The sequence below is a fragment of the Notamacropus eugenii genome, chromosome 1, assembly GCF_028372415.1.
Source record: "Notamacropus eugenii isolate mMacEug1 chromosome 1, mMacEug1.pri_v2, whole genome shotgun sequence".
In the NCBI taxonomy this organism is placed as follows: Eukaryota; Metazoa; Chordata; class Mammalia; order Diprotodontia; family Macropodidae; genus Notamacropus; species Notamacropus eugenii.
The window spans coordinates 237,353,683-237,369,874 of NC_092872.1; the positions used below are offsets into that span (position 1 = coordinate 237,353,683).

At 42.1% G+C, this 16,192-nt stretch overlaps 1 protein-coding gene across 1 annotated transcript in view; it reads right to left on the reverse strand.

Moving 5' to 3' along the window:
• Positions 1-6,773: 6,773 nt before the first annotated feature.
• MCU (mitochondrial calcium uniporter) overlaps positions 6,774-16,192 on the reverse strand; it is a 168,975-nt gene continuing 159,556 nt past the window's right edge. The window contains exons 6-8 of the mRNA XM_072628224.1: positions 15,174-15,377; positions 12,900-13,016; positions 6,774-8,794 (exon numbers count right to left, since the gene is read on the reverse strand). Coding sequence (XP_072484325.1) covers positions 8,708-8,794; positions 12,900-13,016; positions 15,174-15,377 — 408 coding nt within the window. The 3' untranslated portion in view covers positions 6,774-8,707. The remainder of the gene's footprint in view (positions 8,795-12,899; positions 13,017-15,173; positions 15,378-16,192) is intronic.

Below are 16,192 nucleotides of genomic sequence, written 5' to 3' on the forward strand. Positions count from 1 at the left end.
ATATTTGTAACTCTTGAAACATTTCAGTATCTGGGTACTGGGTGGGATTACACACACACACATGCACATACGCACACATACATAGAAACAGAGTGCACAGAGTGAATTGAAGAGGATGGGATCATATCTTAAAAAAAAATGAAATCAAGCAGTGAGAGAGAAATATTGGGAGGAGAAAGGGAGAAATTGAATGGGGCAAATTATCTCTCATAAAAGAGGCAAGCAAAGACTTATTAGTGGAGGGATAAAGAGGGGAGGCGAGAGAAAATCATGAGGTCTACTCTCATCACATTCCACTAAAGGAAAGAACAAAATGCACACTCATTTTGATAGGAAAACCTATCTCACAATACAGGAGAGTGGGGGACAAGGGCACAAGCAGGGTTGGGGGGAGGATAGAGGGGAGGGCATGGGGAGGAGAATGCAATCCGAGGTCAACACTCATGGGGAGGGAAAGGATCATAAGAGAATAGAAGTAATGGGGGACAGGATAGGATGGAGGTAAATATAGTTAGTCCTATACAACACAACTAGTATGGAAATCATTTGCAAAACTACACAGATTTGGCCTATATTGAATTGCTTGTCCTCCGAAAGGAAGGGGTGGAGAGGAAGGGAGGTAAAGAAGTTGGAATGCAAAGTGTTAGGATCAACTGTAATGTTTTTACCACTAGGAAATAAGAAATACAGGTTAAGGGGTAAAGAAAGCTATCTGGCCCTACAGGACAAAAGAGAAGACAGAGACAAGGGCAGAGAGGGAGGATATAAGAGAGAGCAGATTGGTCACAGGGGCAATTAGAATGCTTGGGTTTGGGGTGGGGAGGAGATAAAAGGGGAGAAAATTTGTAACCCAAAACTTTGTGAAAATAAATGTTAAAAGTTAAATTAAAAAAAAAAAAAAAAAGAAGGGATGATGCCTGACTAGAGAATGAGCCACGCATGCAGGGCTAACTAGATGATAGGGACCTTGGGTTCTTTGCTCACTGCAGTTTGGAGATGAAAGTGAAATAAACAGGATTGATGTGTTATTGGATTGTACTTTTAAGTATTTGTATCATATTTTAAAGTATTTGTTAATGCACAATTATAAGTCTTTAGGGTTATAAGCATTTCTTTTGGTGGGGGAAATAAATAGCTCTCCTATACCTGTTCTACTTTGCACATTGAATACCTTTCTCTAAGGGACTCTATTAGACAGAGTCAAACCTAAACTTTTAAGGGTGGTTGAACGGTTAGAGCACTGGCCTCTCAGGAAGACCTGAGTTCAAATCCAACTTCAGACACTTACTAGCTGTGTGATCCTGGGCAAGTCACTTAACCCTATTTGCCTCAGTTTCCTCATATGTAAAATGAGCTGGGGAAGGAAATGGCAAACCACTCCAATATCTTTTAAGAAAACATGAAAAGGGATCACAAAGACCCAGACACAATTGAATAAGACTGATCAACATCAACAAACTTTTAAGAGATTTTTCCCTGGGGCACTGAGACAGAGATATAATGAGCCGAGAATATGACAAGATCTTGGCTTCCCTGTTTTAGACATCAGGTTCCCCCAGGACTGAACCTGATGTGTGTAAATGCAGAACAAGGGTGACTCTGTCTGTCTGTCTGTCTCTCTCTCTCTCTCACACACACACATACACGCTTGCTGTTTCAGCTAAATTGACTATTCCTGCTGTTTCTTGGACTTGCAATTTCTTCTCCAGCCTCTGCCCACGCCTGGAATGCCCTTCTGCCTAATTTCCACCTCTTAGAATACTTAGCTTGGTTCTAGCCTTTCCTGATCTTCCAATATGTCAGTAGTCTCTCTCACCTCAAATTATCTCACATTTGCTTAACTGTTTACTTATTGCATTGTCTGAAAAGCAGATTTAAACTCCTTGAGGGCTGGGGCTGTTTTTTACTTTTGTCTTTGATTACCTAGTGCTTAACACAGTTCTTTGTTCAACCAAACTAAATATGGAATTAATACAGACATCATAAATTTAGCTCTGGAACAGACTGTGGAGTACATGTAGTCTAACTTCCTCATTTACAAGTGAAGAAACCAGGGCTCAGAGAAGAAAGAGATTGCCCAAGGTCACATAGGGAATGTCAGAGCTGGGACTCAAACCCAGGTCCTTGGACCCCCAATCCAGTGTTCTTTCTAGCATATCATAACATATCCTATTTATCCATCACTAGATGTTGCCTCGGCAAGGTTTTACGGTCTGCTTGGCCTGTCTTCATTCTGTCGTGTGTTCTGATACTCCAGCTTGGAGTCATGAATGTAGTACATCTTGTTATTGAAAAGGAGGAGGAAGAGGGGCATACGTAGAAATACAAGACAAGTGTTAAAGGAAAGGAGGTAAGAGCAGGGTGGTGGGAAGAGTCTGGGTGGCCTTGGTGGCATCGCCTATCATTCCTGCTGTTGGTGAGGCCAAGGCTAATGGATCCCTATTGCTGGGCAGTAGGGCTAAAGGTCATCAGGTGTCTTCACTAAGTCTGGAACCAAAATGGTGACCCTTCCCAGAGCAGGGAGCCACCTAGCTGCATAAGGGTTCCATTTGGAAACAGAAGATGTCCTCAGTGGGATCAGGCCCATGAGTGACTGCCAGGATAAGCGAGATAAGGAGACCCAGCCTGAAGGAAGCAAGGAAGGGAGGGAAGGAGGCGAGGAAGAGAGGAAAGAGGAAGGAAAGGAAGAAGAAGGAGCAGAGTGTGGAAAGGAAGGGAGAAAGGAAGAAACGGAAAAGGAGGGAGGGAGGGAAGGACGAAAAGAGTCCTGGTGGTTTTAGAATCTGGGTGAACCTGAGGGCAAATCCTGGCTTTGTCATCTGACTATGTGACCTTGGACAAATCACTCAATTTCTCTATGCTTCCGTTTTCTTATCTGTAAAATAAAAGAATTGGATACATTTACCTCTGAATTCTCAAGCTGTGATCCTAAGGAGGAATCAGGCTTTTTTTTCACCCCAAGAGATTTTGGGGACTAGTGCTTAAAGTGAAAAACTGTTTTAATAACTCCTTTCTACATCTCAGTCTAGACTTCCTCCTTGTGACTGGCAAAGGAAGTCTGTCCTTGGGATTATAATATTTCATGTTTGCATGACAGTTTAAAGTTTACAAAGGGCCTCCTTCAGAATAGACTTGTGGGTTAGGTAGTGGAAGCCTTATTATCCTATTTCCCAGATGAGGTAACTGAGCCTTGGAGGGGAATGGATCATGGTCACACAAGGTTCTAGGACTCCAACTTAGGTCTTCAGATTCTAAATCCTTTATTATTTCCTGCTTCTTCACCATGCTGAGATGAATCTTGCCCTTTAAGAGTTTACCACTTACTTAAGTGGAAGGTTAGCTAGCCCTCCCTCACTCAAAACAATGTCAAGTGCAAGTCATGTCATTATTTCGCTGATGGTATGGTCTTCTTCGGCAACGAAGGGCAAACACACACAGTTAGGAGAAACAGCAGGATCCAGACAAATGAACTGTAATTTAAGCCCTCATTAAAGGTCTCGGAGATCTGAGGGCAGGGGTAAAGATTTTAGGGGAGTTGTGATAACTATATTTCAGCAGTTGAAAGACAATCACATGAAAGAAGGATTACAACATAGAAGAAAGAACCCTAGACCTTTAGTCAGAAAGATTTGGGTTCACAGGAGAAGAATGTATATAGTAACCACAGTACAGGGATCACCAGCTCTGAAAAGCTTCACTCTGGTCCACACAATGACCAAATGTAGTTCCAAAGGCCTCACGGTGAAACATGATTCCCACCTCCTGACAGAAGTGATGATGGATTCAGAGTGCAGATAAAAGCACATATTCTTTTTGGGCATGGTTAATGTTGGAATTGGTTTTGCACGACTATACATATTTATCATGGGCTTCGCCTTCCCTGCCCTTCTCAGTGGGTGGGGTAAAAGGAGAAGGGAGGGAGAATTTGGAACTGAAAATAAAATCTTACAAATTTAAAAAAGAAGAAATATTTGGGTTCAGATCTCATCTCTAGTACTAGTTCTGCAGACCACAGGCAACCAACTTCATGTCTCTAACCTCATTTTCCTTGTCTGCAAAATGAGTATATGACACCCCCACTTTGGTTGGTAAGAGGCTTTAGTGAGACAAAGCTCTCTATAAATGCCCATAATTATTAAGCATGTTCTGTGGACTAGGCTGCCTAAGTTTGTAGAGGGTTTTCCCTCATTGGAAGTCTTTCCTGCGAAGATAGTACAACCACTTTTTGAATGAGCTATGATAATAAAATGCTTTGCAAACCTGAACGCACTGTGTAGATAAACATCATGTCTTTTTACAATGATGCACAATAGATCCATACACAGGTTTGGGTTGGATCAAGGGGCCTTGTGACTCCCTTCTCTAATTTTATGGCTCTGGTGCAGCCTGAATTGGTGATTTCTACACACAAGAAGCCAGGAGAGTGCTTCATGGGTGTTTGTCAGGAGGCAGAGGATGTGTGCTCAAGATAAACACAGATTTGGCGTGGGGACTGATTGCTGAGAGTCAAGGACTTTCCCCCCAGATAACTTGTTTCTGTAAACACATAATCCCAGGATGTTAAGACCTGAGACTCCACATGCTGTACACATTGAAGGGGAAGATATGGAAGGGTCAGACACTCATTCCGATATGGGACTTAAAATACTTCATTAGGAGAGTCTCCTAGGAGTAGTTTTTCATACCATTTATAGCATTTTCAGTTATAAAGAAATTTTATTTCTTGAGATTCTAGTCTCCTCCCTCTGTTTTCTCTGCACAAGTGGTCTCCCATGTCTCCTTCCAGCTGTGGTCTTTGTCACAGCATAATTTAGCTTCTCCCTCCTCTACAGAGCTTTTCCCAAGATCCCTGGTTTTTAATGTTCTTCTTCCTAAAAGGACCTTGTATCACTTTTATTTACTTACAAGTATACCTGGATCACAGTCTTCCTCTCTTCCCCAGTTTTTTAAACCCAAGGGTGTTGATGAGGTTTTACTGGGTGACACTAATACACGTAGATGTACCCCCATACTCTATTTCTCAGCCTCCTTAAATTCCATGCCCTACTTGTCCTTCACTCCACTTCAGCCACATGTGACTAGGTCACACACTGGATTTTGCCATGGTCCAAATGTGTTCCAGTTCCCTAATTAGAATTTCTCACATTCTCCTGACCATAACATCCTATTATTCCACCTCTCTATTCCTTACCTCACCTACACATGGGGAACTTCATTTGCCCTACCAATCAGTACTTTCTCAGGCCCTTACTTTAATATGACTTGACTTCCTCCCTCTCCAACCTCAATCCATCAGTCTAGCTATTTCAATGTTTTTCATTATACTGTCCTCTGCTTTTGAATCTCACGTGCCATCCCTGTACTTCTCTTGGCAAAACTACGCCCTGCCTTGACAACTTTGTCCACTACTCATGAGCTGCCAAAGGCAGAAGGAAGTCTCACAGCTGGGCTGATTGTGTACATTCAATTTGGGGTATCCAAGCTCAACTGGATCCCCACCTCTGTAAACCTGTCCTTTTATTTCTCCCTAATCGACTCCTATCACTTTCCATGGAATCTATTCCAAACCTCCTCTTCCCTCCTCTCTCTCCTTCAGACCTTCGTTCTTACTTGATTGAAAAACATTGAGGCTCTTTTCTCATTCTCCCCTTCTCATCATTTCCCAGTCTCCACCTTTCCTCCAGTCTATGACAGAGGCGATCCTCCTCTTTGCTAGTGCCAACTCTCTGTCTGACTGTTCTCAGTTTTCTTCGCTTACTCATTATCCATATAATTGCTACTAAGTGTAGGGTTTTCCAAGGTTCTGTCCAGGACTCTCTCCTTTTCTGTTTTCTTGGTGGCCTCCTCAACTGTCTTGGGTTTAATTATCATTTCTGTGCAGATAATTTTATATATCCTGCCCCACTCTTATCAGTTCTCATGAGTTTAACTATCCTGCCTCTGAAGATGACTCCTCTATCCATCTATTTCTTTATCTATCCATCCATCTATCTAGATTTTTAAATACACAAACACTCATATATGTGTGTACATATTCAGTCCCATATCATCAGTTGTCTGATTTTAAGCTGGATGCCCCAGAGGCCATCTTTCAGTATTTTTAAAACTGAACTCATTATCTTTCTCCCTAAACTATTCCCTGTTCCAAAGGGAAAGGCACCATCTTTCTCGTCTCCCAAGTTTGTATGTTCAGCTTTATCCTGGACTCCTCACTCGCACTCCCCCCACCTCACCTATCCCATCAGTAGCCACCTATCACTCTTCCTGCCTTTACAGTAGGCGTCACATCTGAGCCGCTCTCTCCACTCACACAGCTACCCCCTTATTTCAAGTCCTCATCCCTTCATGCCATCCCAATAGCCTCCTAGTTGTAACTCTCTGCCTCAAGCATCTCACCACCTGCCTTGGGGAGGCTGCAGATACTCTATGAAGTCTTAAGATTAATGATTTTATGACAGTGTACACTTGATGAAACCCCTGGAACCCAGAGGATGATTGTGTGATAAAGATGTCTGTTGACAGGCATCATCATGGCATGAGATGTTGTAGGCGTGGATGCTTCTTTATGGGTGATACAGGAGATCAATCAGCCTCTCTGCGATAGCCAGAGATAATACTGGCTATCTTAGGTTTTCCAGGGACAAAATTTAATTTGAGAATATCTATATAAAAACCAATTTAGGAAGATAAAGCACTCCATCTAGTATAGGAAGATCAGGTTCTGTGTTCCCTCAAGGAAAATAAGTTTCTTTGAAAAGAATGAGACACTTCAATTCAAAAACTGAATAGATATTTATTGTTCCAGAAGGTACATTGCTCTTTTATACATATTTCATAAATGATACAGGATTTTACACATGTTCAATATTTTGCCATCTGTTTAAAGGACTTTTCTCGGTATCCCTTTCCCTTTTCCTTCTTCCTCCCCCCACGCCCGAAAGAATTTGCCTACTGCACTGTGCTGCCTGCACACAAACAAGATAAAACTCTTTTTAAAAGTAATTCACACAACTTTAAAAAAAACCCAACAAAAACAAAATTTGAGGAAGGCAGGAACAGAGTAGGAAAAGAAAGGAAAAGGGAACTGGAAAGGGCAAACATGCATCCGTTCATTCCAACATGCCACTGTTGGAACACAAAAGGGTTTGTGGCAGCAGCGGCGGTGGCGGCAGCAGTCCCAGCCCCGTGTCACCATCTGCAAGGCACCTGGAGTCTGGGGCACAATACGCCTCTCGTTCACACACAATGCTCCCGGAGGAGAGAGAAGACAGAAAGGAGCCCCTTGCCACAATGACAAATTAATCCCACGAGGGAAGAAAGCCAATCAGCTGTGTGCTAAGCTCACATCCTCCTTTTCCATCCTGTTCCTAGGCTTGTTAGAAACAGGATGTTGGAGACATCGATTCCTGTGACACTTAGAATGTAGATATCATATGGGAACAGGGTAGAAAAACATTTTTTTTTCAAGGAGGGCAGGGGATCTGGTTAATTCATCTCTCAATTAAAAAACAGCATGGAGAAAAACTGTGTAGAGAAAATAGTAATATGTAAAATATAGGCCAAAGGGGAGGGGAGTCATGGAAATGTGTTCTCACACTTAGGATAAAAACCCAGCCCTTGGGCTCCAGAGAGCTCATCTGAAACTCACTAAAAATGAGGGCTAATCAAAGTGGAAGTGTGTGTCCTTCAACAGTGGAGTCTCAGTCTTCAACAAAGCCCCCAGACAAGTGTCAACAGACAGCTTCGCACGCTGTCCCACGAGCAGATCAACAGTAGTGTAATTTTTCTGGTTCTGGAATTGCTACCCATCATGATTTGGAGCCAACTTTGTAAACCTTGTACCTTCCTGATTGTATAATCCAGGTGACCTCAGATGTGGAGCAGGGAGGGAGAAGGGGAAATGGGGAGGGGAGGGCGGAAAGAGAGAAGGGAAATGGGGGGAGGGTCAGAAGAGAGACTGGAAAGTAGGGGGAAGGGGGAGAAGAGAGAAGGAAATCTTCCTCCCGTTCAAGATTGATTATTAGAAAAACTCATGCAGTGTTGCCATTGATTTCTTGCGTAGATCCAGAGCACTGGGATGTGTCAGAACTTACGAAGGTACAAGGGAATAATTCAAAGTGTCGATGATCAAACAGTCAGGTGCTTTCATGGCTTATTTGGATAAAACTGTTTAAATCGAACAAACAGGTATAGAGGAGTCAGCGAAAGGGGTGCATAAGGTTGAGATAAACTCCTGGTTCTCAACGGAAAAATCACTTTGCTTAAGCGGAAAACCATGACTTTCAAACCACCCAACTTAGGGGGTTTGCTATTCTGGTGCAGTTACTAATTTGTTTAAAAAAAAAAAGTTAAATTAAAAAAAAAATCAGAGCTGAATGGGGTGCTGGTGCATATTTGCTCTGCTGCCCCCGCAAAGACGCAGGAAGCACCCCCAAGATCACATAATCTTTGACTCTCCCAACCATAGAATCACATCATTTTCATCCAGAAACTGAGTTGTTTGATTAAGACAATATTCACCAAGCCCTTTGAGACTTCTATTCCACAATGCCTGATCTTCAGATTTTAACATTCCTTTTATCCAAGATCCTTTTTGTTTATTAATTAAAGGTAAAAACCCTCCACCCCCACACACCTCCCGGCTTTCACCTGCAATGCTTTAATTAAAAAGGCAAGAGTTATAAACAGGTATTCTTCCTGCCAGGGCTCAGAGTTCCTTTAGTTTATCACCGATTTGTCGGATGGGCAGATGTATTTGCAGTGGGTCTCTCAGCCTCTTGAGATCCAATTCTGCCTAAAATAGGAGGGAGAAAAAGCGGTGAGGAAGATCACCTGCCAAAGCCCAGGACAGCATTATTCCTTCTTGAAAAAAGGAAAATCACAATGGAGTCCCAAAGAGAAAAGGGGGAAACCTCTGGTATAAGTAATGCTCTCTATTAGCCAAAGGGAGAGGCAGCCAATCCACCAATGGATTACAACAGCAAACTTTTCTGTTATGGGCCCAAGAATTTAACTGCTTGTTCTACAGCTGCATAAATCATTCAGAGACTAAAAACCAAGGCATATCTCATGAGCGTGAGGTGAGGGGTCAAAGACAGAAGGAACGGCAGAAGACCTGCTCTGTGAGGATGACCTAAAACAGTGGGTGATATGTTTAAAGTCTCTAATCAAATCATGAAAGGGTAGACAGACTTGCTCACCAAATCCCAGAACATCAGAACTCCCTGAAGCTTGAAAGAGGCAACTTTAGACAAAAAAAGAAAAAAATCTCCTCGTACTTAAATACAGGGAACTCAATTCACCCAGAAGTGGTTGGCTAAAAATATACTTAAGTTCAAGAAAGTTTTTAGGGAAGGTGGGGATAATCTAGACAAGACGGGTTCTTCATTTACAGTAGAACGTTCTGAGGATATCACCTCCCAATGCTGATGTTGTGGAGGGCGGTCCATACAACATATTCCTTGGGGCCATACTGCTGGGCTTGGTGAACCTTGGGTCTGGGTAGGTTCATATGTTTGTATTTGGAATACATCTTTTTGGCTCAATAATCTATGAACCATGTGGCCTGACAATGATGTCTAGTGGCTACCGTCTTCCTCCCTGGCCTTCTGTTTCATGTCTTTATGGTAGCACACATGGAGGTGGCAGATCTGGGTTATTTCTTATAGACAGAAGTAAAGTAAATTTAAAATTACAATTTTAATTAAGCAGCAGACGGAATCGCTGGGGAAACAACTGACATCTGAAAGACTTTTTCCTTTGGTACCCTGCATAAAGAAGGTACGTGTAATTTTTTGTTGATCTAAATGCCTTGGCTCATGTAACAAAAATAATTTCCAAAAATCCTAACGTTGTGATGCTGTTAATAGAGAGATGCTTCTACTGTCTCTTGACCTGCTTACGTTAGATTTTGGCTAACTGTCACTGCTTCACCATTCCCCCACCCACCCCAGAGGAGAAGCAGCAGGAGGCCTGCTCCAGTCTCCTCCCTCCCACCATCTCAGATGAGTGATGAAAGCTGTATAGCCCTGGCCCTTGACCATTAATAACAACCTGTGGAAACTGTGAACTTTAATTTTCATCTCACACTTCCCACTACTCTTATGGCTAACAATTTCCCACCACCTGTTTCCTTATCTCTATATTATCAATCACTGCCTATGTTAAAAAAAATCTATCCTCCACCCTTGCACCTCCTGTTTTCTCATTCCCATTCTCCTCAACCCTATCCCACTCATAATTCTAACCCTTTCACTGTGATCTTATTCCACAGCAAACCATTTTCCCTTTGACTTGAGCCTCATTCTCCTCCAGCTCTCACTGAGATCTGGCTTCTCCCTGACAATACTCCATCCCTGGCCCTCCTCTTTGTCACTAGCTGTACATTTACCCACCCCAACACACAAATGGGACCTAGAAGGGGAGCTGGCATATCCTTGATCCCCAGTGACACTGCCAGACTTTCCCTTCACTATTATTCCTCAGCACTTTCTCCTTTGAAGTTCAGGGTAATGATATTTTTCATCCAATCTGGAGAAGGCATCTCTAATACATCAGTTCCACAGGTCATTTTCTTTCCTTTTTCAGGGAGTTCAGCACCTACCTCACCATCTTCCTCTCCTTAATGCCTGTCTTTACACTAGGGGGCTTCAACATCCATTCTGATGTACTCTCAAACCCTATAACCTCTCAATTCCAAAGTCCTTAAATTTTGTGACTTACTCCTTCACTCCATACATGGATCTCACCATTGCCCAGAGAGGTTTCAATTCCTTAACTAAACTCTGGTATTCCTCTATCTTACCATCGTCTGCTGTCATCCTCTCTCTCCTGAACCCCTTCCTTACCCTGGAGACCTCCAATTCCTCTACTCTTTGGCACTTTTTCAGGTCCTTACCCCTTTTCTCATTTTACTTCCTACCCTCTCCAATCATGAGCCTAATCACATTCTTTATTTCTGAATCCCTTGCCCCTCTGTCCTCTGGTTAATCATCCCTTGTCAAACCTCAGGCCTGTACTGAAGACCGGTGGAAGGAGGCTTACAACTGTGCTGGCTGGGTACATTACAAACTCATGTTACATAACTTTAACTGGGTCCCCTTGCAACAAGGCAATCCTTTTATTTTCCTCTAATGGACTCTCTGTCTCATTCCCCACCAAAGTTTTTCCTCCATACTAGCTCACGTTCTCTCAGCTGAGAACCTCACCTCTTACTTCACCATTCCATGCTGAGAGAGCCCCTTCTCTCCTTTACTTCTCCCAAAACCCCTTGATAGCAAACTGCAGGCTTTCCTTCTTTCCTTCCATTTCTAGCAATGAGGCAGCTCCAAGGACAGCTCCCCTACAGGCGCTGTTCATTCCAGCTCCTGTCTTCTCTAACATATTGCATCCTTAGTCACTCCCTTTCTCTTGAATCTTCAACTTCTCCCTAATTTGTTGGTCCCTTCCTTGCTTTCAAACATGCTCGAGCCTCCTCCATGCTTAAAAAACCTTTACTAGACCATGCTACTGTCTTACATTTCTCCTCCCGTTCTTAGCCAAACTCCTTAAAAAAGCTGTCTACACTTGCTGCCTACAGTTACTCTTCTCTCACTTCTCAAACCTTTGTAATCTGGCTTCTGACCTTATCACTCAACTTAAACTGGTCTCTCCAAAGCTTACCAGTGATCTCCTAATTGCCAAATATGACGTGTCTTTTTTCAGTTCTTGCCTTCCTCTCTCTATATGCCACCTTTGACACTGTTGACCTGTTGTTTTGGTTTTTTTTGGCCACTACTCACTCCTAGTTCTCCCATGTGATTAATCACCCCTTAAGTCTTTTCCATTGGTTGCGCATCTAAATTATGCCCACTAATTAAGGATTTTCCCCAAGGCTCCATCTTAGAGTCTCCACTCTTTTCTTTCTACTCCCTCTTTCTTGGGACCACTTCAGCTCTCATGGGGTTAATTATTCTCTCCATGCAGCTAATTCACAGGTCTATACACCCAGCCCCTGAGATTTGGGCCCTCATTGCCCTTTGTCTATTTTACATTAAACACTGGATGTCCTTAAATTCCTTATGTGTCCCCTGTAAAGCCTCCCCCTACTTCCCAATCTGCTTATTTCTCTCAAAGGCACTACCATCCTTGTATTTTCTGCTTTGTTAATGTCAGCCTTATTCTGGACTCCTCACTTCTCCTTACCCCATGTATCTAATCTTCGCCATATTTTATTGATTCTACCTTCACCAGGCATCTCAAATCTGAGTCCTTCTCTCTACGCACACAGCTATCACCACAGTTAAGGCTCTAGCATCTCTTACCTAAATGATACAATGATCACATAACTGGTGTACTTGCTTTAATTAATTATCTCTCCGCTTCTGTCCATCCCCTACACTGTGGGAGAAGTGATTTTCCTTATGCGGTGAACTGACTGTGTCACCTCCTTAATCAACTCCACTGGCTTCCTTTAGCCTCAAAAATCAAAGTAAACTCTTCTATTTAGTTTTTAAAGCCTTTCACAACAACATCTATTCCTGAGGCCTTCAGTTCACCTCCTCGTTACTCTCACCTTAGAGAATCCCTCTTACTTCACAATGTGGTTCTCTCAAAAACTACCACACATTCACTTTGTATTTCTTCTCCAGGTACTCGCAGACATCCTTGTTATATCTCCTGTTATAATGGACATTCCTGTAGAGTGGGGACTGTTTCATTTACGGTATTTCAATCCCTAGAGCACAGAAGGGTGCTCTGCATAGAGCAGGCACTTACAACATGCTTTTGTTGATGGTTTGTAGGAAAGAGTCTTCTTTCAGAACTTTTCTCCTTTCTACTGGTTATGAAGAACACTGATTATTGAGGATTGCTCAGGGTTAGCATGTATTCATTTTTATTTCTGCAAAACTTTCTGTTACCTGAGCAATTGCATCCTTGAGTCGATTGTATTTCTCTAGATCAAAACGTGTCTTTTTGGCTCCTTTATGGAAAAATAATAGGTATTGTCTGTCTCTGGCCTCTGGGTAAACATATTCCTATAAAAAAATAAAGAAGGAATTGTATTATTAACACCTAGCTAAGTCTCATACAAAGTAGACATTTCATAATTGTTTTACTTATTGGATTTTCATATATATTTGTATATGTGAAATTTTAATATGTTTATTACATATAGTATATTATGTAATTTGTATAAATACATATGCACTCCCATGGTACCCAAAACTTCCTAGGTCTAAATATTCATTGATGATGAGATGACATTGGGTAAGCTGCTGGAGACGGTATGGTAGTAACCTTACTAGGGCAGCAATATTTTGGGTCTGGATCAAGTCCCACAAGCTTAAATCCAGAGTGAAAGGTCTCTCCTTCCATTCACTACAATTCTATTGCATTCCTGCTCTAGAACTGGGTTTTTAGCCAAAAACAGGCAGTGGTTGCAGACCCTGAAGACCTGCCTGATAGTGTATTCTTTTACTTTTTAGATCAATTCTAATTTTCACTATTCAGCCTCATTTCCACATGATAAGGATGACCTGCTATTAAAGATTTACTGAAGATCTATTCTCACAGTGTGTGATATCTCTTTAATTTTATGATTCCAGGGAACTTGTCATGAAGCCTCTATAGAGATATGGGACATGCTACAGATTCATAAAATACACCAAGGCATATTCCAGAACCAATTTTAAAGTGAACTGACATTACTTGGAGGAAAAAAAAAACATTTTACCGCTTCATCGGTGTCATGCAACACAAGTTGGGTGGAAACACTATATATATAGTAATAATTAATATTTTATTTGGCAAGCAGAAATGAAGATGGTTCACATCTGTTTTTCTCAAGTGATGGCAAGTAGCTATCTGTCCTATAGGTATTGTTTTATGACTTGCCACACGAGGGCGGTAAAGCTATTATTCTAGGACTATGCATAGAGAAAAGCTTTTTAGAATTACCCATTACACAGGGATTCTGCAGCTAGAAAAGTCCTTAGCGCAATCTGTGTAAAAATGAAAAAAACTGAGGCCCGGAGAAATTAACTTGCACAAGGTCACAAAAAGGAGACTGGAGATCCTACTAGCTATGCTAAATGTGCTAAGGAGCATATCTGACAAGAAGGAAGGCCTTGTGTTCAATTCAATACATGGATTCCTTTGCAGGACAAAGAAATATTTAGGAAATAGCGTTCTATTTAAGCAGCAATTACTTCTTTTGCATGTCTTTATATTTTACTCAAAAGATTATGGCCTTTGATAAGAAAAGTGAGGTGGGTAGACAAATTGACCATATAGTACAAATATTTTATAGGCTAGAAGGCAAATAAAAGATTTCATTTCGAGTTGATTCTTTAATATCTTCCTTAGATTACCCCTACATGTGCAGCGAGCACAGATAAAGCCGTGAGAGAAGGGTCTGGATGCTTTAGAATAGGATTTGCTGATTATGAATCTGGTGAACTGGTTGGCAGCAATCGTAGGTAAAATGTGTGGCAAGAGGAGTAGTTAGCAGTTGGAGGTTAGCCACATTTGTTGTTGGCCAGTCATTTATCAGTCATGTCTGAATCTTCGTGATCCCACCTGGGGTTTTCTTGGTAGAGATACTGGCATGGTTTGCCATTTCCTTTTCTAGCTCATTTTACAGATAAGGAAACTGAGGTAAACAGGGTTAAATGACTTGGCCAGGGTCACATAGCTAGTAAATGTTTGAGGCCAGATTTGTTGATCGATGGGAGAATTAAATAATACTGAATTCTTCCTGTTTTTGCAGTGGAACTGGGATATTTCTTTAGTCATCCACAAGTAAAAAGTTAAATTGATGTCCTCGTCTTTTACAGATAAGCCTTAGAAAGATGAGCTCTTACTGTTTCAGAAGGAGGAGGTCCCAAACCTAACATCCTTTGCTGAACCACTAACCACATGCAGAGATTGAGGTGTATATCAAAATTCCCTTTCCCCAAGGGGCATAAAGCCTTCTATGGCCATCACTGGCATCGTTACCACATCCATTACTTAGATCTGAGTTCAGACTTAAGATAACCTGGATGGCCCTCAAAATTGGCTGGTCATTCATAGCCTGGGGATAGTGTGACCAACAAGAGGTTCCTAGACAAGTGTGCTTTACAACATAGCTCTTAGGAGAAGCAAAGTTTCCAACCTGAAACTTTTCAGGGGCACCTGCCCAAGAGTCTCACCTGGCGTGTCATTACGAAGTACGCATAGGTTGCCATGGCACTTCCATATGTAATGAAGTAGGTGACTGGCTCCATGATGTCCCAAGAGTACTCCCACCAGGTAAGCCGGGCCAGAATGCCAAACTGTGTGGCCATGTAGGCCAGCCCACCCCATAGCACCAAGGTGGTCCTCTTCTCTGCTTTCCTGCTGATCTCAATCCGAACCTGGAGTGGACAAACAGTTAAACAGCATTTGAATATAGAAGCAGTTTACTCTTCCCTTGCTCTGTGATCACCCAGCTGCACTTGGTGAGGGCACAAGTCTGTCTCAATTCTAGTAACTACAGCCTGTATTTCAATATTGCGTCTGGAGTTCTCACTGGGTGCCATGACACCTTAAACTGGAGTAACTAGCATCATTGTGTAAGGGCAGCTGTGTTTTATGCTTCACTCCTGAAAAAGCTACAGAGCAGAGCTGATGGGTTTCCTTCTCAGCTCTCTGTAAAGTATCCTGTGGCATGTTATTTTTGTTACATAGAAAAGGAATTAAGTTGGAATTATTCTAACTAGTCATTTGTTCAGGCTGCAAGTTATTTACTTTAAAAGAGGAGAAGACCCTCTTAAAGGTCAAGAGGCTGCAACTCTCCAACCTAAAAGGCATACACTAAAGATTGTTTCTGAGTTGGTAGAAAATTCAGTGTTACACTGTTTAAATTTCACCTCTCTCAACATTTCTATTGTTTCTGAAAATTCTTTAGTGTAGATTGCTTGGAAAAGCTGGGTCACGGAGCTAATAAATGTCTGAGCCAGGACCTGAACTAACTCCAAGCCCACTGCCCTATCCACTACTCAATGTTGCCTCTCCAAAAAAACCCCCCCCAAACAACCTCCAACCTTTGCAGAGATGTCCTTACCTGGCTTACTTCCAGCCCTAAATTAAGACCAGTTTAGCTGGTCTAAAAAGCTCAAAGGTCTGTCATCAGAGTTCCAAACTATTACTTCCTGGTTCCTTTGTGGGCCTTCTCTAGGCACTTTGCCAT